This window comes from Salvelinus namaycush, chromosome 29 (genome assembly GCF_016432855.1).
Source record: "Salvelinus namaycush isolate Seneca chromosome 29, SaNama_1.0, whole genome shotgun sequence".
Classification (NCBI taxonomy): domain Eukaryota; kingdom Metazoa; phylum Chordata; class Actinopteri; order Salmoniformes; family Salmonidae; genus Salvelinus; species Salvelinus namaycush.
This window is the reverse complement of record NC_052335.1, coordinates 30,120,507-30,145,834: the sequence shown is the minus strand read 5'-3', so window position 1 is coordinate 30,145,834 and position 25,328 is coordinate 30,120,507. Positions and strand designations below refer to the sequence as shown.

The window sequence follows — 25,328 nt, the reverse complement described above, 5'->3', positions numbered from 1 at the left end:
TAGCCACCCTTTGCCTTGACAGCTTTGCACACTCTTGGCATTCTCTCACCCAGCTTTACGAGGTAGTCACCTGGAATGCATTTCGATTAACAGGTGTGCCTTTTTAAAAAGATAATTCGTGGAACTTCCTTCTTAATGCGTTTGAGCCAATCAGTTGTGTTGTGACAAGGTAGAGGTGGTATACAGAAGATGGTATTTTACCAAATAGGGCTAAATCCATATTATGGCAAGAACAGCTCAAATAAGCCAAGAGAAATGACAGTCCATCATTATTTTAAGACATGAAGGTCAGTCAATTCAGAAAATTAAGAACTTTGACAGTGCTATGATGAAACTGGCTCTCATGAGGACCGCCACAGGAAAGGAAGACCCAGAGCTACCTCTGCCCACAGAGGACAAGTTCATTAGAGTTACCAGCCTCAGAAATTGCAGCCCAAATAAATGCATCAGAGTTCAAGTAACAGACATCTCAACATCAACTGTTCAGAGGAGACTGCGTGAATCAGGCCTTCGTGGTCAAATTGCTGCAAAGAAACCACTACTAAAGGACACCAATAAGAAGGAGACTTGCGGTGGAAATCTATCCTTTGGCCTGATGAGTCCAAATAAGACATTTCTGGTTCCAACCGCCGTGTCTTTGTGAGACGCAGAGTAGGTTAACGGATGATCTTCGAATGTGTGGTTTCCACCGTAAAGCATGGAGGAGGAGGTGTGATGGTGTGAGAGTGTTCTGCTGGTGACACTGATTTATTTAGAATTCAAGGCACAGTTAACCAGCAATACGCCATCCCATCTGGTTTGCGCTTAGTCTGACTATCATTTGTTTTTCAACAGGACAAATGACCCAACACACCTCCAGGCTGTGTAAGGGCTATTTGACCAAGAAGGAGAGTGATGGAGTGCTGCATCAGATGACCTGACCTCCACAATCACCCAACCTCAACCCACTTGGGATGGTTTGGTATGAGTTGGACTGCAGAGTGAAGGAATAGCAGCCAACAAGTGCTCAGCATATGTGGATACTCCTTCAAGACTGTTGGAAAAGCATTCCAGGTGAAGCTGGTTGAGAGAATGTCAAGTGTGCAAAACTATCAAAGGAAAATGGTGGCTACATTGAAGAATCTCAAATATAAAAAAACATTTTTTTTGTGTTTAACACTTTTTTGGTCTCTACATGATTCAATGTGTTATTTCATAGTTTTGATGCCTTTATTATTCTACAATATAGAAAATAGTAAAAATAAAGAAAAACCCTTGAGTAGATGAATCCACACTTTTGACTGGTACTGTACATTTCCATGTTAAACACATTGTTACATATTCCATCCATTTGTTTGTTTTTGAAGGTGTCATACTGGCTCAAAACATAATAAAAGTATTGACTTTTTTAACCTATTGGCCTATATTGACTTTTTTTTTACCCTATATTGACTTAGGGTCCTTTAGGGAGGGTGATAGTAAAAAAAAATGAATGCAGAGGTGAAGGAAAGAAGATAAGGAACATACCTTCAGGTAATGTTTTACTCCTGAGTGTTTCACTCACGCATAGAAACTGTTGTAGTCTTGCAGCTTCGAGATGGAACTGTGGTGTAGTAACTGTGCTTGTCCTCCAAATTATCTGAAAGACTGTTTGAAGAAATCAAATTTTGCATTTCGACAGTACTTTGAGTTAATTTTGTGAGTGTTTAGTCAGAGCAGAGCAAAGATATATCTACCTCAGCGTAGCGTTGTCGTATGTCCTCCAGTGTTCGTGAGTAACTGGACATGTACTCAGCAGCTTCCTGCCATCTATAGTGTAGGAGGGCCTCCTTGATGTGCTGGAGGCAGTTCATTGTGGTCTTGTGAAAACCAGTCTCACGGTGTGTCTCTGTGATTATACAGGAGACAGACTGGTTACTAGGTCTAAGAGATCTTACACAATGATGAACACGATAATCAGGCATATAGTCGTGCGTTCTCGTGGCGCGATGGGTCCAGAGCAAGCATAAACAGCCACAGGTAGCACATTGTCAAGACAATAAACTAGCTGTTCACATATTCGTCTACAAACTGTATTTCATAAAGTACCTTTAAATATAGTTGGCTCCGAGGGAGGTTTGGCTGCTTGATTCGTTTTCTGTTGATTGATTCATCATCTGAAGAGTCATTTTCGCACAGTTCTCCTGGCAACCTCAGTTCTGAATCAAGATCATCCATGACACAGTTTGAAGTTCGACCCATTTCGTAGACAATTATGTGAAATCCCACAATATGTCATATTCTGGCAAAATATAAATGTAGTTAGTTTAGTAAAATGTGAATTTGCTCCAAACCCCATGCATGCTTTTCATTAAAACACAGTTAACCTAGTGGACGCTCTAACAATGACATTAAATCTTCAAAAATGAAGGCAAACGGAAGGAGGCAAGATCAGGTGGGACCATTCTAGCCATTGACAGGGCAGATACGCGTGTGAACAAAAAGCACAACGGTTACCACAACCACAAAGTCAGAATTGGCTGTGGAAATTTATGAAAACAAAAATGAGATTAAATTTAAGGTTAAGCATAAGGTTAGCAGTGTGGTCAAAGTTATTTTTAAATTAACATTTTAAGAAGATACATTGTAGAAATAGGCTGGTTTATGACTTTGTGACTGGTGTAACTAGTAACGACCAGGCACAACGGCGATATAAAGTGTTTTTTCTCAAAGTTGCCGGGATGTCACTTGTTCTACTTATATCAGTACACTCGTAACAGCCTAATAATTACGAAACGTCTATTCAATCAAATAAGCCACACGTAGTAAATAAGCCATTCAATGTTTTGTTAACCAAATTCGACACGCTCTCATTGACCTCCATACAAAAACTGCTCGCTTGATGAGCGGAAAGAAACGAAAAATTGCCATCTGTATAGAAGACAGATTTTGCGCCCAGCTATCGCTCTCGCTTTGCATCTTCCTCTCTGGTTCAAAACATGTCTCACTTCCGGTATACTTCCGGAAGAGCTTCCTGGCATTCTATCATTGGTGGAAAAACTTATTGAAGAGCTTTCTGGCATTCTATCATTGGTGGAAAAACGTATTCCGCTCGTTAGTAAGTAAACAAAGTCTCTAACTCTGATGTAGGGATAATTATATAAGTCAGTTAGCAATACCTTTATGAATTAGGTAGCCTTTATGTGGTTTTTAAAATGTAAAAGTGACGATAGTTGGAGATGATCTGTGTTTACCACAGACCTTATTTTCTGCGATTTATCCCAAACACCATTCTTTTTCCCCATAGGCTTGTTCAACGAACCATGGTGGTGTTAATGCCAACAAAAAGACGCCATTACTATTGCTCGCTATATGGGAAATATTGGGAACAGTTGAAATTGGAAATCTGCTCAGCTGTATTACTTATGGGAAGCAGCTTGCTTTAAGATGTGAGGTAACTGAGCTCTCTAAGAAAATTGCTAATATCACTGAGATTGAGCATCTTGATCTTAAGGCTAAATTTAAGGATTTACAGAACCAACTACACAAATTACATAAGGAAAAATGGCTTGAAAAATGCGAAATTAACAGATGCTTTTTTTATTTGGAAAAGAGAAGGGAACTCAGAACACTTCGGAAAGATAAGATTAATGGGGTAACCTCTAAGGATAGAGAGTTGATATCAGACTTTACCACTATGTTTTATGAGAATCTTTACCCCTTAGATAAGTTTCAGTGACTAAACTCTTGTTCTAAAGAGAATGTTAACTGTTAGTGAAGAATTCAATCGGACTTGCTGTCAAGATTAGTCCATTATGGATATCCAATATGGGATTGCCCCATTTTTAAAAAAGTATCCAGGCCCTGTTGGATTACCCTCTGAATTTTCCAAAACCTCTGAAGAAACAGCACAATTTTTACGTGAAACATTTAAAGGTGGCTATAAATAAAGGGATAACTACCTGCCTCTAAAGCAAGGTTATTATCCAAGGCTGAGGGACTATCTATTGACATTCCAAAATCCACTTGCTGTACCTTGGGCTATTGTACAACTTCATATGGAAAAGCAAGCCAAAATAAAAAGAGATGTTATCACCAACAGGGTGTGATGGTGGTCTAAATGTCTTAGACGTCATTTTCTTTAATTAAATATCAAAAGGCAACTGGGTTAAAAAGGTACTTACTAAAAAAAAAATCCTCCGTTTTTGGAATATTGTACCTCATTTTGGTTTTTCAGAAGCTCGGAGGGCTACTTTTTTTTTACTACAATGTCCTTATATCGTGGGTAAACTTCCTGTGAAATTGGCATCTTTTCACAAGCAGGCTTTAATGTGCTGGGCTTTGCTGTATAAACAACTTTTCACTTCAAATGTTTTATATGGAATAATAATTCTACATTACATGGAAACAAGATGTTATTTTACCGTAATTGGTTCTCAAACAACATTGTTCTAGTCAGCCAATTAGTTAGTATCAGTAGGAATCTGTATACACGGAGAGAGTTTATGGAAAGATACAACTGAGGTTTCAAGCAAGGAATATGACACTGTTATAAAAGCTATACCTAGTGGCGATAAATTCTTTACTACAGAATAATGCATATTGTGGGACATTTCCGATTGTAAGTGATATCCAGGTGAATGGCATAGGTTTACCAGATTAGAAATTCAACAATCGATTATTAAGGGATATTTTCTACAGGAAATCTATTCCTTCTGCCATATTTTGTTGTGCTTCATCGTTTGATGTGAACTGGCACTGTGCTTGGCTCACTCCTCACAAATTTATGGTGACCAACAAAGTAAAGGAGATCTCCTTTAAGATTGTCCATGGATTCTACCCCTGTAATAACTTGATTTCTAAATATATACACACCTGATGTTACCAGTGAATGCAGTTTTTGTGAACTAGAAACTGAATCTATTGAACACTTATTTTGTGGTTGTTTGCATGGTGAGGGTTTCTGGACCGATGTGACGCTATATCTTGGCAACAAAATGCATACAACCATTGAAATATCCAAGTTTGACATTTTACTACACAGATTCTATAGTTGAATGTCAGTATGTCAATCTCTTATTAGGGAACAAAGCAAAATGTCTCAGATGTATTTGTTACTTTTTGTTTATTTGTAATCACTCTGGCTGTTATATTGTTTTGTATGTTACTGTTGTTTAATCAAATAAAAAGTAAACAGTCATGCACTTTAACGCACCTATTGGTCGAAGTGAGTAGGTAATATAACCAAGTGAGAATATACTAGCAAATCATTGGAGGTTCAGTGCCTCACGTCACTGGAATAATGAAGGCAAGTAGGCATCAAATAGTGCTGGGGAAGATATTATTATTTATGGGAGTGAAATAGAGATCCATTTTAAAACAATAATGTCAATACCTAGGGGAGATATTTACTCAATGTGGAATGGAGCAGCCCAGTTAGCCAACGTCACTTTTATGGCTGTAAGAATAGGCAGAAAGAGGTTCATGTCTTTGGTACAGGCCTGTAATACGTTGCAATGCTTTTGTCATTTTCATTTGCAATGACATGTGACTTGAAACATTACCACCATTGAGGTCCCCCCCCAGATAGGAGCCCTGCCGGGCTACCCTGGACCTACTATTTTGAGAACGGGAATGCACCACGCTCTCATACAGAAAGGTAGCCATGCAGAAAGGATAGCCTAACCAACCTAAGGCTGCGAGAGATTCAGAGTCATATTCTCTCTATTTGTTTTGTTTGTTAGGGTACCCCTGGAAAAACAATGCACGTGTACAACACACACATCTTTTGTGGTGTCATAATACATCTGCTGTAGTCAGATTGGCAAATTGAATGGGGGAAAGGAAATTGCGACCACTTGCCAGTAAACGTGTGGAATGTTTGAGGTGTATCCAACAAAGACGTAATAAACCCGAATCAGAACGTATGCGATTCAAACGAATATTATATTCTGGTTCTATGGCCTTGCTCTTTATTTTTTGTCCTTGTCCGCCCATATTTTGATATTTGACTCCACGATCAACATCCTGCAAATTGCACCAGCCTTGGATTTGCTGACGTGTCGGCTTCATCTGCTCATGCTCGAGCAGAACCAGACAGCCCAACTGCCGACATGGCTGTAAATGTATCTCATGTATACGTTTTACTTTTATTTATTAATAATTTCATATCCAATGCCGCCACCGAAAGGAGATTCTCCGACTTCAAACGATGTGCCGACGAGGAATGCAGTAGTAAGTACTCCGCGTTTAGCTCACGCGAACTTTCAGGAATGATGCTTCCATCGATCGTTAAATGCACTCTCCCCACCTCATTTCAGTGTAACGTAGCAGCTAGCTAGCTAACTAATAAACCGGCGTTATCTTTGACCTGTTGCCATTTCAAAGGGATGAACTCGGCTAACCTAGATAAGAGTACTGTCGTTAGTATTCTTATCAGCACGAAATTAGTAATGTAATATTACTAAATATAGCTAGTAACCTGGCTTGCTTGGTTGTAACGTAGCCGAAGCCTGGGTTGGCTACTGCTGGCTAGTTGCCTAATTCTGGAGCTAGTTAACGTTACCTCAACTCTGTTTCTGTAGTAGCTTGTACCATGTAAACAAGCTTTCGGCCTACATATTTTATTGAAATCAAAGCCACCGAAGGCCCCAGTGCTTCATGGGCAATGTTCACCAGTGTGGACTACACAACATAGCTGGCAGTGTCCTTAGTTAGCCAACACATCTATGTTGTGTGTATGGTAGGCTTAAGTTATTGTAATCAACTAGCTCCCTAAGTTAATCAAATTTACTTATAAAGCCATTTTTACTTTATGATAATCTTTAGGGACCATTTAATTATGTGTTGGCTTTTAGGAAGCAAATAGCCACGTTCACTGTGACTAGCTCAATTGCAAGATGGTGTATAGGCTTAGCTAGCTATATATTGTTGACATAAAAAAAAAACTTGTCATTAACCCCCTCTCTGCTTGCAAGTTCTTGACTTTTTGCATTTGCCTTATCAAAAACAATAGCTGTTTCATTGAACCCTTGATACTCACTGTAAGGTGTAAACAGATAAGAAGATTAAGCAAGGTTTACCTTAGGGATGTGTATTTACACCCTGATTGTGCATGGGGCACTAAATGTGGATGCCCAAAGACTGTCCATGGCTGGGTCATTGGATGAGATGTTTGGTGTGGGTGACATTCCCACAACAACTGATCGGTGAATCCTTCCTCTCCACAGTGCTCCTGTGCCGGGGGAAAGCATCAAGTGATTTCACTGGACCAGACTGTCGGTTCCTGTCTTTTAAAAAAGGAGAGACGGTATATGTCTACTATAAACTCTCAGGCAGAAGGACAGATATATGGGCGGGGACTGTAAGTATGAGTTCATATTTAATCATGTGATAACAAAACATTCTAGACTGCAATGTTAACATTGTTTCGTTCTTTGTTTTGTTTCCATTTCTTACAATTAGGTTGGTAACCGCTTTGGTTACTTCCATAAAGACCAACTCGCAATCAATCACATATACACCGAAAAAGAATTGGAGATTCCTGCTCAGGTAATTGTTATTGCATCATTGCCAATGCATCATTAAGAAATCTGAAATGCCTGAACTACTTTCTGAAATGGGTAGTATGACTCAAACAAGTTTCTTTTTTCTTTTCAGGAAACCGACTTTGTTTGTTTCGACACCGGACACGATAAGTTTGACAGTTATGACATTGAGTCACTGTTAGTCTCCTCCTTATTGTTAACGGACCAAGACAAGTCTGTACAAGGAACCACAGAGACTTTAGACCAAAACAAAAGTGCAGAGAGCACCACAGTGGAAGTGGATGAGCCTCCACCTGAAGTGACTCTGTTAGAAAACGATGAGATTGATAGTGATGTTCCTGAGGACATTGATAAGGTTTTAGAGTTTCCAGAGGATAAAGATCCAGGCCATTTTGATCCTTTAGTGTCCTCTCTACCTCAGCCTGAAACTGTAATTGAAACTCTTGATGCAAAAGGAGTTGAATCTAACACAGTAGTTGAGCCCACAGCTGAGAGGATCAAAGATGACCTTCAGAAATATCAGCTGAGGGCCGAGGACTCTGTGCCGGACAGTGTTGTTGAACCAGAGCAAGGTGAGACTAAAGAAAGCCTTTCAGAACCTCTATCCAAAGATGATCCTGAGTTGGAGAATGCGCCAGATGGTTTTTCAGAAGGCAGACCTGTCCCTGAGTTGAAAACTACACTTGGAACAACTTTTGATGCTGTCACCTCCGATGACGAGGAAACTAGGAAGGTGACTCCATATGACGAGGAGGACGAGGGAAGTGAAGAGTTTGAATATCAGCAGGATGAGAAAAGTGATTATCATCTTAGGGAAACTCCATTGCTGGCTTTTTCTGAAGAACATTCTAATTTAGAACACGAAGACATTCCGGAATCTGATCAGACAGATGAGGAAGAGAGTCCACCAGAGACAGCTGAAAAACAGGATTCCAAGGACAAGAACCTGTGGTCTTCATTAGGTGATACAGTTTTTAACATTGTCAGTGGTGGGGAAAGAACAGCTCATGTTACAGGTTCAGAGGAAGAGGATGACGAGGATGACGAAGGTGAGATTGCACCAGAGGAGCCTCCCAAAATTGAAGAACCCAAGGAGAATATACAGCTGCTAGTCAACGACCCAAAGCAGGAGCCAGAGATAACAGAACAGCCACATGAGGTCATCTTTGAGGAACCTGTAGTTTCTAATTTCCTTGAGGAGGCTGTCAAAATGCCTGATGTGGATTCCCAGACTTTGCTGTTTGAGGATGAACCTGAAGGTGACATTGAACCTTTAATACCACCTGCTGATGAGGTGATTCCTTTTGAACATACTGAGGAGGCTTCAGCAGAGAATCTTACAGTAAATGAAAGCCCAGTCCCTAAACACATCTCACAGACAGAACTGCTCTCAGACTTTGATAGTAATACTATCGACTCAGAACAGACGCAAGCTGTTGAAGAACTCCCCATACAAAAAGAACCCAAGGAGAATATACAGCTGCTAGCCAACGACCCAAAGCAGGAGCCAGAGGTAACAGAACAGCCACATGAGGTCATCTTTGAGGAACCTATAGACTCTGATTTCCATGAGGCTGTCAAAATGCCTGATGTGGATTCCCAGACTTTGCAGTTGGAGGATGAACCTGAAGAAGGTGACATTGAACCTTCAATACCGCCTGCTGATGAGGTGATTCCTTTTGAACATACTGAGGAGGCTTTAGCAGAGAATCTTACAGTAAATGAAAGCACAGTCCCTAAACACGTCTCACAGACAGAACTGCTCTCAGACTTTGATAGTAAAACTAACGTATCAGAGCAGAAGCAAGCTATTGAACTCCCTATACAAAAAGAGTCAAGAGATTTCTCACAAGTAGAGAATAAATTGAAACCGGGTGGTAGAGAGCTTTTCAGACGATTTAGAGGACCTAACATCCCAGATCCAACTAAAAACACAATGGTTAAAGAGAGGCATGAAGAATTCCCTGTAGACAAGGAGGATTTGATAGACCCAGAGAACCTGGAGATTGAAGAAGAATTGCTAGAGGATGAAAATGCAGCATTGTCTTCTTCATCCAAAACCGAGCACACTGATAAGGACAAAGAAAGTAGATCGGAATTTGGGTCAGAGCAATCCAATAATGCTACAGAAACCGAGGTTGTATCTAGTGATGAGTTGGATGTTGTCCAAATTGAGGAGGCTATTGACATAGAACCTGAGGAGCATGACATAGAAGATTCAGAAAGTGCAGGCTTGGATCAAACACATACACCCTCACTTGAAGACAAAGTTCCGGATCCCATTTCAGGCCAAGAGCCAGAATACAGTGATAATGTGTTGAGGCTGACGCTACTGCGCTACCACTTCAAGAAAGAGGATATGGAGCGCTTCCAGAAGATTCTGGGTCTTCAGAACCTCTTCAGGGTGGAGTTATTGTTCTCTGACCTGGAGCAGGAGCTGAATGCTGCTCTGATGTCACAGACAAACACCAGTGAGGACATTGAAAAGGTGCTGGAGGCCATTTTGGAGGCCTCTGAGACCCCAATCCTGGATGAGATTGAGAGGATGCTGGATGCCTGGGAGAATGCTGACGGACAGCAGGAGACTGGTGAGTTTGATGAGGAAGCCACCATCTTGGACAACTTCCAAGAGTTGGCGTTCACCCTGCATCAGAAGTACTCAACGACCAGCGACAGTGCTCCCTTGGAAGAGGGCAGTCAACTACACCCTGACACCGGTAAGATTGCTTATTTACTTCAGTTAATGTCAGATTATGGGAGGATTAAAACCTTTAATTAATTTATATGGAAAATGTCATGCGTTGCAAATGACATGATGATAATAATGCCTGGTGATTGGGTTTGCATGAGAAGCTGTATTTAAAGCTGGAATCCTTAATGGTAAAACGGCCATGTCCATTTGCGATATTACAACAACAAAGTTAATGCAAACAACAAACTTTATTTTTCTCTCCGACATCATTGTACGCACGATAGAGCAAAATATGTACTGCAATTTTTTTGCCATGCTGTACGATAGTCCTCAGCTCGGCAACAATAACAACGGTCGTGGGGTGGCCAGTGGCACTGTTTCCCCCTATTGCGGATTCCATCTTTAAGAAAGGCCAGTGAAATACCACAAAGTAAATAGTCTATTGACATAGCACAAAACCACACCCTGACAATGCCAGTTAGATTGCAATGCATGAAAATGTACTTACTGTTTGAACCGCTATAAATATTTGAGAAGATGGGGACGTGTCTGATGCAGAGGAAGAAAAGACGTTCCCGCACTCTGTGGGGGACATAAACGAGGACAACCTCACTGTGACGGAGACGGGTGAAGAGACTAAGGCACCTGAGGAGAAGCCTGACCATGATGGCCACAACAGACCAGATCTGGATATGGGTCTTGAGGAGGATGTGGGGCATTTTAACAGAAACCAAGACAATCAGCCAGAAGAAATCCAGAGGGGCCCTCAAGCTATTTTGGAAAATACCTTGGACATGGGACTTGTTGACATGGAGCACCCTTCCTCAGGTATGTGCTCTTTCAACTTCTACTTTTGAGATTGCTGTGAGGGATAAACTGTGTAGACATTAACCTAATTTGCTTGTCCTTTTTTGCCAGGCTCTTTGGAGTCGCCTCCTGTTTCTGATTTCCAGGAAGAGGAGCAGAATGGTTCATCATTCGTATCGGTGTTAATTTTCTCTGGTAGTCTAGTCACCCTGGTTTATGAGTACCTTGGAATATATGCTGTTATGGTAAGTTACTTCATGTACTTCTGTCTATGAATGAGTGTGTCTTCCTATTAATTGACTAACCTTTCAGACTGTCAATTTAATGCTTAGGCCTCAAGTGTGGTATGCATCAGGGTTTCCATTAGGAAAACATTAATTTACGAGTAACGAACAGCAAAATCACTAGCCTAAAACAATACTATCCTGATAGAATAGATAAACATTTCTACTATTGGTCAGCTATTCGAGAAAGAAATAGTCTATTCCAAATGGACTCTCGGACAGTTGTGGGAAGATGGATCCAAAATTCATTCAACCAGTAGGCCTAGGCGTAAAAATAAAATCAAAAAGCAATGAGTGATGCTATAGATAAGAACATTTCGCCAATGTTGATAAACTATTATTTCTAAACATAAGGGCAAATGTTCGTTCCATAATGCAGTTAGAGGGAAAACACCATTGTCAAAAGGGCACCGCACATGCGAGCGGTTTCATGCAACAGAGATTAAAATATCTGTTAGAAATTTAGAGAGATCTAATAGGCTACTTTTGAAGCAAGGTAAGATGTACCTCCATGTCTTAAAATGTTCAAACAATTTAAGTATATGTTTTCAAAATGCATAGCCTACTACCTCCAGCTCATTGCAAAGTGGTATGTGATGCACTGATGAAGCCTGTCTTCCGTTGCTGTTTGAGATGCTGGTGCTCTCGCGCTGTCTGACAGATTTTCCGCCCAAAGACTATCTGTATGTGTGTGATGAGATGCATAACAAATATTATGTAGCCTACACATTATGCAAATTAACTTATAGACCGATAAGCATGACCAGTCAAATGTATTTCCATCGACTGGTGTTTCCATCAATGAATAGCTAAAAAGCATTATTTCACAATGGGATTGTTTTTTTTTTCTTTTCCCAGACAATTGGCCGGGCGCCAATTTTATTGCTCAACTTTTCTATTTATTTCGTAGCCGGTAAGCCAGCTTTTAGCCTAACGGAAACCCTGGTATGCATATGCATTTTATCTCGCCTAATTATTGATGCGACACTGCATGGTTTTCAAATGTTTAATTCTTTTTTTTTTAGCTTTTTTTTTGTAACATTGGTTTTGCATAGAGCAACATTTTTCCCACTTGCTCGATGTGATGTCATTAGGTCAAAGGTTCTGCAGGGCCACGTTCAATTGCAAAACGTTCTCAAACGTTGCAGATAGAAATCCATTAATCGAGCAGAAATTATTCCTTATTCAACATGTCTGAGGCATGTTTGTTCTACAGAACCTTTTTCTATCTGAACTTTGCTTCCTGCTGTCATCTTTAGTTCAAACAATTTTGCAACTAAACGAGAGTTTCTATTGGACAAATTCAGTTAGGTCCCGCCTCGTTTATTTCGGTTTCCTTTAAGAAACGTTTTGCCAAAGACAGTACAGTAGGTTATGAAACTGGGATTTTGCAACAGAATCGACCGAATGAATACATCCCAGGTTTGATCCTTCCTCTTTTTTGTTGACGTGTTCTAAGGAAGTGTAGTCTGAAGTTCAGTGACCACTACAGCTGGTTTATTGGTATTGAGTAGGGCATACATTACACCGCTGCTCGTAGTACAAGCCTTCTTTCTACTTGTGCATTTGTCGTGGAAAGTAATCGCGTTCAAATCTCTAAAAGGAAGCTAAATGCATAGCTAGCTACGCGTCGCTAGTAGACAGGTTGCTGGCGAATCAGTCAACAAGCTAACGTTAGCTAGTAAGCCTATTAGTTCACCAAGCTAGATGGGCACAGCTTGTCCTCTTCGGTGTCGTCAAAGACAACCACGATGAAGGAGCCTCAAGTATTCTACGTTGATAGGTTTGTGAAACGAGGAATTTCGGATTTCCGCAAGCCAGTTGCATTGCATATTAGCCTAGCTAGGTAGCTCAGCTATCAAACAGTACTACTTTAAGTAGCAATGGATTCGGAAGAAACAACCCCTTTGCCCATGATGACAGAATCTGATCAACTGTCCGTCTTCTACGCCTTATTTCTAACGGAACTTCAATATGTAAGTAGTTGGCTAATGTTAGTGTTGACACTGCGCATTTATGGAGGCTATAACTATTTCAGCTAGCTGGCTAGCCAAGTCTTAGTCTACCATATGGATGGCTTGCTATAACTAAATTGCAACTCAATTTTGTTGGCAGCTTCAAAGTCTTGTGGAATGGTTTAGTTGTCGTCCAATACATATTACATTTCTCCAATAGTTTCAGCCAAGAAGGGATCACTTGATTGCTCGTTTGTTTTAATGTTGTCAAAGTGAAAGTTGACTGTCCTCTTCCTCATAAAAAGAAATTGGCCACTTACCAGACTTTAGCAGTAACCATTATTCCTGTAAATGTAGGGCTCAGATCGAGGGGTTTCTCTTAGCTGTTGAATTTTGCTTTGTTGCTTTGACCTCTTCCCTTTTATAATTAAGCAATAAGGCCCGAGGGGGGTGTGGTATATGGCCATACCATGGCTAAGGGCTGTTCTTATGTACAATGCAAAGTGGAGTGCCTGGATACAGCCCTTAGCCGTGGTATTTTGGCAGTATACCACAAAAAACAGAGAGGTACCTTGTTGCTATTATAAACTGGTTACCAATGTAATTAGAGCAGTAAAAATAATTTTGTCATACCCATGGTATATGGTCTGATATACCAAGGCTTTCAGCCAATCAGCATTCAGGGCTCGAACCACCCAGTTTATAATTAATTATATGCTAGGCCTTATGTTAAGTAGTTGTTTGTTTATTGCCTGCCTTTAACAGGGTGAAAGGGCACATAAGGCACTCTAAATCCACATAGGCCTTAGTTTGTTAGATCCACTCCAACAGTGTGGTGTTTTAATTTAGCTTGTTTGATCTAATCCAAGATTTCCACTGAGCGACTGAGATGTATGGTCTGTATGCCACGTTCATAGTGCAAAGGTCTCTGGTTAGACAGTGGCAGGGCCCCAAGTCAATCCCCATTTGACTTGGGGATTAGATAAGCTTAAGGCAGGTTTTCCCTCTTTATTGATTTTGATCAACAACTGGGTTATAGGCTAGGACTATTTCAGAACCCACCTTGATTTGATCTGAAGAAGTGTCTGTTGGCATTGACTGAGATGGTGCTCAGTTTGAACAACACAGTAATGCCTGATTGTTTAGTAAAATTATTTTCCTCTGTCCTTCATCAGCCCAACTATTGCCCAACTTATTTGCTAGACCTGAAATATGAGCTGTAGGAAGGAACACTGTGTGATTGGGCCTGTGTCTCTCCCCAGATGGTCACCTGCCTGCCAGAGGAATGGAAGCCAGGTCCGGACTTTTACGGCGTGTCCTGGGAACCCGTCCTGGCCACTGCAGGCGCCGGGGTCATCGGCTTCCTCTTCCTCTTTTGGAAGAGCGTTCTATCTGTAAGTCATTTTTGCTCGGTCACTGCTTTCAGAATTTCATATGGTGTCCAAGACACACGTGATTCTTCATGTTCTGAATAATTCAGTGGGGGTTTTCTCTAACATAACATTATCTTTGATTTTGTGAACTAATACATCTGATAATAAGTACCAAGCTCTGTTGACAGAGCAGTGCCGCCTCTCACATTGACTTGAGGATTTTACATGGATTTTACATCTTCTGCAACGTAGTTTCCGCGGGTCGCAAAATTAACTTGGCACTAGCTGAATGAAATGTAAAAAGATTGGCGTACGCTCAGTGCTCCATTGACATTTCAGAGATACGCTTGTTTTTCAGAGAAATCTTCGAAAAATAACAGGAATTTCCAGTAATATGAAAAGCATACAGTAAAATAAATAAAATATTACATGTCATGTCTCAACATCAATATCTATCTTACCTCTTCTATATTGTTTCATGTCCTCCGGATTCGAGAAGAAAAATGACAAGTTCAACGATGTCAGTTAGTCTTAATTCTCACACAGCATCCAGCCTACAGTACCATACAGTGCCTTTTTTCCAGATTTTTGACCACTTTTTTTCTCTGGCCTCCATTGATTTAGTCACCTTAATCTTGACCATCCTACAAGGGTAAAAACTCCAATAACATTTGAATGGATTATGGTAGAGGTTTGGCCCATTGGTCAAAATAAGCATTTTTGATTGGACACCCTACATTTCATCATTTTTGTTTTTATTGTTTTATGTTATTCTATGATGTATTGCATGCTGCTTTTGAAGAGACTTTGCCTCAATGTATTGACGTATTTCCTTTTCCATCTCACAGGTCAAAAGGAAGTCCTATCTAAGTAGGTTCATCTACTTCTTTTTGGCAATTTATGGTGCATAGTGAATCCTCATTCATATTGCCTACTGGCATGTGTTGTCACATGGCTTACACGTCTCATTTCATACTCTTAACATATATTTTTGATTAGCTACTGAAAAAGAGATGGCAGACAGGATGAAAGCATTTGAACAAGAGAAGGAGGAGATACTCCTAAAGGTTGCTGAACTGAAACAACAGGTATGTTGCTGAGACTTCACTGACCAAGATCCAGACTTTGGGTTCACTGTGAATTAAGAGGTGTAAGAATGTTTTGATCACATATTTCTACTGGGTTCCCCTCAGGGTGAAGAACTCAAAGAAAAGAAAAAGCTGTCTGAGAAATCTGCCACCTCATCTCTGGAAAAGATCCAAGAATTAAAAGTGAGCCTCAGGGAAATATTCTCATGATCACACGTCATTGTCAGGCTGACTATTGTGTACTTGTTTGTTTTTGTTTTCCATTGTTTTATTTGTTTGTCTCACCCTTTTCTTTCAATATCTATCCAGAATCTTGTGCAAGAGATGGAGAGACAAAATGAGTGCCTGGATGAGGAAAAGAACTTGCTCGCCAGATCCTTTGACGAAGAGCGGACAAAGACGGCGAAACATCAAGATATGGTGAGTCATGCTGAGCAATAAGCCGAAATGTCGGGCGAGGTTTTCTTCTGGGTTTTTTTTAACAACCAATTGATCAACGTTGTTCCTTCGAAGTATCTCTACCTGACAATACATCTAATAGATGGTATTCAACAGTCTTAAAATTATGCCTTTATCTAGTTTGAAGAACTAGTAATATTGTGATTTTGTCAGACCACATAGTCTGCTACTACTAGCCAGCTTATAGCCTAAATAGAACAACTTGTTGGGGAGCACAGAGAAACATAGTAGTCATTATGCTCATTATCTTTACTTATAGATGTCAGAAATGGACAAAACTATTGAGAAGTTGAAGCGGAGCAGAAAGAAGACTCAGGAGGCTCTCTCAAAGGTACATATCAAAGATGTAAACATCAACATTGCAACACTCAAATATAAATGGCATATGGCCGTTTTTAATATATAGCACAGTATAGAGCACAAATTGTTGATTCTGCAGGCTACCGTTCTGATGGAAGAAGCCAAGCTCCGCGAAGATGCACGGAACGTCCAGCACCAGGTTCTGGAGAAGGATATTGCCACCCTGAGAGAGGAGAACATCTCGGTGAGTACCAACACGGAACAACAATTTACACTTTAAGCCTCGTGACATATGGTGCAGCAGTCTTTATGTCCTAATATCCTCCTTCCAGCTGCACCACGCTGCCAATTCGTGGGAGGAGAAGCACAGGGAGTTGAGCGAGCAGATCAAAGTCTACCAGAAGTCCCAGAAAGACCTGGAGGACTCCCTTGCTCAGAAGGACCACAACGTTGAGGTGAGTTTTTTTTTTATTATATTAAAAAAAAAAAAAAAACATGTAATGTTACGATTTTGTATTTGTTCTAAAATTGTTGTCCAGAATAATTTTTTGTTGACTGATCCAAGGGGAGAAGTGTAGTGTATAATTGGTGGTTCTCTCCCCCTCTGGCAGGTTTTGTCTGACCTCCTGAGAGACCTCGAGGCCTGCGACGACCTGAAAGGAGTGGCTAACGGGGAAGCCGCTAACGGTAATTCACCTGACACCTTGTCATAAATTACTTGATAACTTGCTAATTAACATGCCAAATATGTAAGTGTTGTCCCACTAAGGCTTTGTTTAGACAGGTAGCCAAATATTTTGACCGATCAGCTCTGAAAAAGAGCTGATGTGATTGGTCAAAAGACCAATTAGTGGGAAAAAGATCCGAATTTGTCTGCCTGACGCAGTTAAGACTGAGCGCATAATTAGGCCTATATGGCGGCATCTGCAAGCCCCCAGTGTGTATCTGGATAAACTGGATTTAGAATCATGTTTGGTCTGTTTCAGACAAGCAGACCGTCATCCGAAACCGCATTAAGCAAATGATGGATGTCACTCGGGTAAGACGGAGTCCATTCTTGAACAAACCCACATTTTTGTGTATCTGAAAGCCAAAATATTGATATTCAGAACTAAGAAGTGAGTCAACTCTTACTAACTCTTGGCATACAATACTTTATACAGGTCCAGACCACTCTGTCTGTCGTGGAGGAAGAGCGCGATCGCTTCATGACCAAGCTGCTGAACGAAGAGAAAGCCAGGAAAGAGCTGGAAGGTATGTCAAGCACTATATCCCAGCAGCTAGAATTTGATATGCATCACTCCCTTTTCTCTCTCTCAACACGATCAACTTATCACCACAGAACAATACCAGAAGCTGGAGCATGACATCTTGTTGGTGAAAAGTGATAAGAACCACCTGGAGAACCAGTACAAGACCCTGCAGCAGAAGAACGAGATCATCACAGAGATGTACCAGCAGAAGGAGAACGCCTTGCAGCAGTAAGTAGAACTAGACTCTGTTCAGTTCATGCATTAATACCATTGTAGGGTTTGTTCTCAGTGGTACCACGGCATGTAAAAAGAACATTGACTTTTTCCTCAATGTGCTTCTTCAAAACGTATTCTATTGTTTTGCTGTAAAGTATATTGAGATTATTGAATGCACTTTAAATAAAGCTTCATTTGATTTGTGTTTGTCGCCTCACAGGAAGCTAACCAAGGAGGAGTTTGAGCGTCGCAACAACGAGGACAGGCTGACTGAGGTCGACGGCAAGGCCCTAGAGGCCGAGGAGGAGGTCAAGGTGTGCAGGCAGCGTATCAAGGAGATCCAGGATGAGCTGAAACAGACTGAAAAGTCCTACAAAGCCCAGATCATTGAGCAGGAGCAGAAATCCCATGAGAACTGGGTATGTACAACTTATTTGTTACAACGTTAATGTGTCTCCTACTCATTTCTCAACTCCCCCACTGATGGCACACATGTAGAACGACAAGGACATTTAAAAAAAAAAATATATATATATATATAAGTGCTGTTTGACCAATATTTCGCAAGGTAAATTTAAAGTCCCAAACATGAGATTTTAAATATCTCTTCCTTCTCTCTAGGTTATTGCACGCGCCGCAGAGCGAGCTCTGTTGGACGAGAAAAAGGAATCAACTAACCTCCGTATCAAGTGAGTGCTACAACAAACTCAATTGGGCAATACCAATGGGGTTAGCTATACCCGTCTAGATTTCTTTCTCTTTTTCACCTTAGACTGACGGAGATGTCCAGCAAGCTGAATGAGCTCCGTAGGCCTCTATTCAAACCCACCCCTGGGATGGCTCCCATGCCTCTCCGACGAGGTAAGAACAAATCCACACAGAGTTCCCAATGTTATTAGATGCTGGCAACTGGCACATCTGGGGTGCATTCAGTAAGGCAAAATGTTGAACGTGCAGTGAGCTCAAAGTGTTGGGACAGCAGCAATTTTGTTGTTTTGGCTCTGTACTCTAGCACTTTGGATTTGAAATTATACTTGACTACGATGTTAAATTGCAGGCTGTCAGCGTTCATTTGAGGGGATTTTCATCCATATTGGGTGAACCGTTAGAAATTACAGCACCATTTTAGGAGACCAAAGTTATTGGGATAAATTAACTTTTATTTGGTCCCATATTTCTAGCACACAATGATTACATCAAGGTTTTAACTCTACAAAGTTGTTGGATGCATTTGCTGTTTCTTTTGTTTTTTTCAGATTATTTTGTGCCCAATAGAAATTAATGGTAAATAATGTATTGTGTAATTTTTATTGTACATTTTAATAGAATGTTTCTAAACACTTATTCATTCATGTGGTTACGGATAGCTACCATGGTTACGGATAGTCCTGAATGAATCATGAATAATGAATGCGAACGTTAGAGAGACAAAGACATACTAACCTCTCACCATTACAATAACAGGGGAGGTTAGCATTTTTGAGTTGGTATGATATTTATGCCCAACTTTCTCATTCATTATTCACTATTCATTCAGGATTTTACGTAATCATAGTAGCATCCACATTCATGTAGAAGTGTTTTTAGAAACATATTCTATTCTTATTTACAATGAAATTTACTCCAAAATGACACATTATTTACCATTCGTTTCTATTGGGCACAAAATAATCTCAAACGCAACCAAAACAAACAGAAAATGCATTCAACATATTTGTAGTCATTGCATGCAATGAATATGGGACCAAATACTTAACTTTACTGCTTTAATACACAAGTGTATTTGTCTCAATACTTTTGGTCCCATAAAGTGGGAGGATTATGTACAAAAAGTGCTGTAATTTCTAAACTGTTCAACCGATTATGGATGAAAATAATGTCAAAGTAAAGCTGACAGTCTGCACCTCATAGTCATTAGCTGTGTTTGAATACTCATACTAACTGTACTATTTGTGACAAATTGAGTATGTAGTATGCTTATTGGTCATAGTATGGATATACTGTAGTTAGTATGCCAAAGGTTCCCGGATGTCATACTACATTGCTTGTATACTTCGTATTTTGGCGAGTGGACACTCTTTCTGTGTTTTTAGGGCCCATAATGCAATTCTTCAGAAAATGGCCCTGGCTTCACAACATAAGTTTTGACGAAAATGGCGGAAAATATGCAGCCATAGTCCGACGAGAGCGGCTACAAATTCATTCAAATGTTGAGCAATGTAATGACTTTTCAAATAAGTTACGTTACATGTTATGTTGGCTGACAAGTTGTTAGCTACGCTAGCCTTACGAACCGCATAACATGTCATTAAATCACATTTATTTATAAAGCCCTTTTTACTTCAGGAATTGTCACAGTGCTATTACAGCAGTTGCTTGTATGTACTGGTATGTTAGCCACCTAACTTTAGTTGGCTACTAATACATCAAACTTTCCAGTATATTAACTATACGCTATCTAACTACCCATTTGTGTATTGACTTGATTGTTCACGTCATTCTTAGCATAGCTAAGTGGTATAGTTGTTGTGTGTTCTCAATGCACATTGTTAATGACGTCGTAAGATGTCTAGCTAGTAATTTGTTATGCTAGCATGAAGTTGCCTAGCAATAGCATCTACTTGCGTTAGTACACTCAACTGAAAGGATACCGTTTGTTTACAGTATACTAAGATGAACTAATAGTATGTAGTATACAGTATGTTCGTTTGGGTATTCAAACACAGCTATTGTATCATTTCAAATCCAAAGTTCTGGAGTACAGTGCCAAAACAACCCAAAATGTGTCACTGTCCCAATACTTTTGAAGCTCATTGTATTTTGCAGATAGAACTGAAATGACTCCCTATTCTTGAGGACAGAGATGGATACATGCTCTATATCATATGTTTATATCTGAATATTCTGTCATGTTGCACCTTCCTGAACAGACCCCTGTGTTCTTTGAGTCCCCGTTGGTTTAGCTCTATTCTATTGTTGGTTGGATAATAGCTGTGATTGCGTTTCAGATGAGTTCTTGGACTTTGTTTTTGACTATTGGATAGCCCATCTGCTCTTGGAGCTATACCATCGGAAATATGTGGAGTTGTGTTGTTGATTTGACGCCTATTCCTTGAAGCTGGACCAATGTGGAGAGACTGACCACAATATTTGGCTGTGTGCTGTTGGTTGGGTGTTCATCATTTTAAATGATGTTAATTGGTTTGGTTTAAACAGGTGACTCGTACGGGCCCTCGCCCGTGAGCGGAGGTGCCCCGTCCCCCCCTCTCATGATGGAGGGTCCTGGGCGACCCCCCTCTGCCCCTGTGGGGAGAAGGAACGAGCCCTACGGTGAGTCTCCAGAACCCTTCCCCGGACAGCCTCGGCCCTGATGATTGGCCAAGCAGTACCGTCCCTCAGCCAATGAAACCCCTTCTATCTTTTTCACCTTCCTTTATATCCCCTGTTTTGTTTCAATCATGTCCCTTTTTTCTTCCTACTGCTCTCATCCTGTACCTAGTTGGTTCCCACGTCTGATCACTTATTCCTCTTATCTTCTGATTACTTCCTGTTTACGTTTAGATTTTCTTGTGACATGCTTTCCTCTCTCTCACTGCCATCTTTTCTCCTCATACCTACCGCCGTACCCATCTTTTCTCCCCATACCTACCGCCGTACCCATCTTTTTCAACCAGGTTTGCGTGTACAGGCGGTCCAGAATGTCCCCTTGCCTCTGCTATCTTTCACCGTCCTTCTCATGCATTCCTCCCGCTCTTTGTGTCTTGGTGGTGCTCAGCGGCTGTGAGGTCATATGTGAGGGGCATGTCCTTGGGATAGTCAGGTTACAGAAGCCTTAGCCATTGTGATCCCTTGTGGAACTCTGTTCAATCCAGTTGTTCTTCAGCCATGTGATATTAATACTGATTCACAAGTGTTCTAGTTGTGGAATAATCCTACCAGTATATGGCCAAACATTTTCTGACGACTGCAAATAGACCATACACTGCTATAAATAGCTGGTAGCATAAAGCAGTAACGTGAACCACAGTGGTGTAGAGTCAGGTGCCTAATGACAGCCAGGAGAGCCGAGAAGAGGTCAGAGAATATGGCAGTGTTAACATTAGCCTTGGAAGTAAAATGATGTATGACCGTGTATTTTGTGTTCAACAGGACCGCGACCTCCATCTGACCCTCACGGTCGTTACCCCCCTGACCACAAACACCCAGTGGCTGCTAGACCTGGTAGGGATGATATATTTGTCAGTGAAGGTTGATTCAGTATTATTCCCTATGATCCAATATCCAGACCTGCCAACATGCACGCATTTTGCATACCAACTACGCAAGTCTCTATCCATGTACGCAGGTTCGAGAGCCGAGTTAAAAGTAGGTAGAAATTATTAGGGCCAGATTTTTTTTTATATATTTGATTTTTAAAAAGAAAATGATCCACTGAGTAAATTTAACATCTTGGTTCTCGAGCTGCAACACAGACATGTGCGGAGTTTGTGTCAGACATAAAGATTAATACATCATTATTGGACGTAGCTAACCCGTGTCTGCCCCTCCTGTTTGTTGTGATGCTGAGTTTGCCGACTGTCAGCTGTACCTAAACACATGGACAAATCCCTTTTCCACTCCGTGTGTTGTGGAAAGGTGAACACTAATTGTTTCAAGCTAACGTTAGCAAACATAAGATGGACATTCAGTGGGCTTTAAAGTGCCAGCAGTTCACTCGCATTTGCTAGTGAAAGAAATTATTGTGGATAAGACATTTGTAGATTTTGTACCGAAACAAATAACTTATTATTTGTTCAATAAAATAAAAAAACTCCAAGAATAAAGGCCCTTTGTGTTCTTTCTCATTAGATCTTTTTAGTGACTTTTACCATATGTATAAATAGAATGCTGTCAAGAAAGAAAATATTCCAACCTTTTATAGACTTGATTTGGTACAATTCTATAATTGCGATCAGACTCAAACAGCACGAGCGTGCGGGGGGAAAGAACCTCAATTCGGCGCGCAAGATGAATCTCCACTTTGCCGTGAGTGTCTGATACTCTAAAACATTGGACAGGGTTGGCAGGTGTGAATGTCTCTGTCCTAGCTGTATTTCCTTTAATCATTCTGCTCTTTGCATCACCTTTAGACACCATTGCACCACGTACATCCTCTCCAAGCAGTCTGGACAGCTCGGTAAGTTTTCAGTCAATTTGTGACAATGTCCACAACTTCTTTCCTTATTACGTTACAAAGTCAGGAAGGGAAAAGGGACATGGAACTAGCAAAGAAAAGTTTCATTGAGGCACCTCGAGTCCTTAGTCTTATGTGCATCGCTTCCCCCCCCCCCCCCTGATACTCCATCCAACATGTGGGTGTGTTTGCTCTAAAGCAGACCGCTCCACCACAGGCTGAGGCCCAGGCCTCCACAGAGAACCCAGAGGCAGTGAGTATTATGTAGGAGGCTGAGGCACGGTGGCAGGGATGTGGATGTGTGGGCATGCTTACCTCAGCCATGGATCAGTGACAGGCAGTGGCTAGTGGCCTCACAAGGTTGTCAGACTTAACAGTAACTGTCCAGTGAAAATCATTCTGTTAACTCATACCCAAATTATGTTGTCTCATGTTTGTGGCCAAAGTATAAATTGGAGAGGAAAAACACATTTGTATCTCAAACAGACCATTTAAAAAATGTGTGCTATTTCCTCAGAGGATGATGTCATCCTCATGAGGCGGATGAGCTGGCCAATCAGCGGTCTACTCGCAATAATATTTTTTATTAACGGTATACGCCCACACCATTCCACACAGAAAACCGTATATTTAACATGCTTAATGACAATTTGTTTGGAAGGGGAAACTATTTCACTCATATTGTAATTAATTATAGGTCATTTCATTGAAATCTGGAGACACTGAACAGTTACTTGAATGTTGCTGGCTGGATTTTCACATGCGTGGTTACTTGCCTTATCAGTCCTTTACATTACAACACCACCCCCACTGAATGAAATGTAGTGACACTGTTCTACAAAGCCATAACTAAAGCACAACTGCATGATGTCAATTGTGTTATCGTTAAAAGCTGTGTGTGTTTTGAGGTTAATGCTTTGTGGAAAGGTCCTAATTCCCGAAATCACGGTGATTGGAACTTTGTCTTGTGATTTTTGTTGTTGGGGTGAACTGCATAACTTACCTTACTATTGTGGGATATTGAAGTTGTTTCTGACATGTGCATGATTGTGTTTTGTTCTAACGAAACTGTTTTGAAAGGAGCTCACTGGTGGTGCCAGCAACAGGGCTACAGGCACCACCAACCTACATCTCCTCTTTAAGACTTCTAGGTTTGTAATGGTGTTTATTGGTGGTTCCTCCAGAACTCAGGACCTCGGGGCCCTGGCTCCCTCCTGGTCTCTCCTATCAGCTCCCCCCCCGACTCAGGCCCCGGCCCCCTCAGACCAGTTATCAGCCATCCCTCCGGACTCTGCTACCGTCCTCCTCCTGGGCCCCACCACATCCCTCCTCCCCCACCCTTCATGCCTCCCATGTACCGACCAGCCAACGGACCTAACGGACAGCCAGGCATGATGCCTCCCGGACCCCCACCACCTAATGGACACCCACCTGGTCCCATGATGACACCCGGACAGCGGCCTCCACCTCCTGGTGCCTACGGCCCCCCACACCACCGGGGCCCTCCTCCACCTCACTATGGACCAGTGCCTCCCCCATTCGGTAGGTGGTGAATTCGGCGCCCCAATTGTTTTAATTTTTAACCTCAAGTTGACTTTCTTTGTTATTTCAGTTGTGGGAAGTAACATAGTTATATTGTTATTTTTGTACTAGGATATTATATTATTGCTTTTCACTTTTTCATGTTTGATCTCGCTCTCCCCAGGTGTTCGCGGCGGCCCCCCTATGGCCCGACCCATGGGACCACCACGTCCCTACATGCACTACGGACCACGTGATCACTCCATCCCACCCCAGCACCTGCCCCCAGGAGCGGCCCCATACCCTCCTCACGGCGGCCCTAGAGACTTCCCCGGGCAGCCCCCCATGCAGCAGGCCCCCCGTGGGCATGACTCTTCTGTGGGTCCTCAGGGGCAAGACTACAGCTCCCAGCAGGCAGCAGCTACCACCCAGCCCCAGGACTCAGTCAGCTCCTCCATGGCAGAGCCTTAGACACCCACCAACTATGTCAGAGGGCTTGGATACCACCTGCTACCATTAACAAACCCAGCTATGTCTAATCAACCACGATTTCTCTTTATTTTTCCCTTTTCCTTTAGATTTAATTTGGATAGATATATATTAGTGCCAGTCAAAAGTTTGGTCACCTACTCATTCAAGGGTTTCTTTATTTTTACTATTTTCTACATTGTAGAATAGTAAATGCATCAAAACAATGAAATA

General features: G+C 41.3%; 1 protein-coding gene and 1 long non-coding RNA gene across 4 annotated transcripts in view; one reads left to right on the top strand and one right to left on the bottom strand.

The window, feature by feature from the left end:
- LOC120024384 overlaps positions 1 to 13,671 on the bottom strand; it is a 21,189-nt gene extending 7,518 nt beyond the window's left edge. For 2 of the 3 annotated variants that reach the window (XR_005472825.1, XR_005472823.1), the window contains exons 1-5: positions 13,564 to 13,671; positions 7,041 to 7,247; positions 2,068 to 2,260; positions 1,716 to 1,867; positions 1,507 to 1,626 (exon numbers count right to left, since the gene is read on the bottom strand). This is a non-coding gene — a long non-coding RNA (uncharacterized LOC120024384). The remainder of the gene's footprint in view (positions 1 to 1,506; positions 1,627 to 1,715; positions 1,868 to 2,067; positions 2,261 to 7,040; positions 7,248 to 13,563) is intronic. The other variant, XR_005472824.1, reaches the window with a different exon arrangement.
- LOC120024383 (transport and Golgi organization protein 1 homolog) lies at positions 6,051 to 25,328 on the top strand. The gene is made up of 26 exons (XM_038968618.1): positions 6,051 to 6,192; positions 7,188 to 7,321; positions 7,423 to 7,509; positions 7,618 to 10,222; positions 10,735 to 11,025; positions 11,116 to 11,249; positions 14,506 to 14,637; positions 15,465 to 15,486; positions 15,616 to 15,704; positions 15,810 to 15,887; positions 16,014 to 16,124; positions 16,423 to 16,494; positions 16,603 to 16,707; positions 16,796 to 16,918; positions 17,075 to 17,150; positions 17,450 to 17,502; positions 17,627 to 17,717; positions 17,806 to 17,944; positions 18,153 to 18,351; positions 18,554 to 18,621; positions 18,705 to 18,793; positions 21,149 to 21,262; positions 22,082 to 22,153; positions 23,062 to 23,108; positions 24,290 to 24,647; positions 24,811 to 25,328. The coding sequence occupies exons 1-26, from the start codon at positions 6,072 to 6,074 to the stop codon at positions 25,095 to 25,097; spliced, it is 5,697 nt and encodes a 1,898-aa protein (XP_038824546.1). The 5' UTR covers positions 6,051 to 6,071; the 3' UTR covers positions 25,098 to 25,328.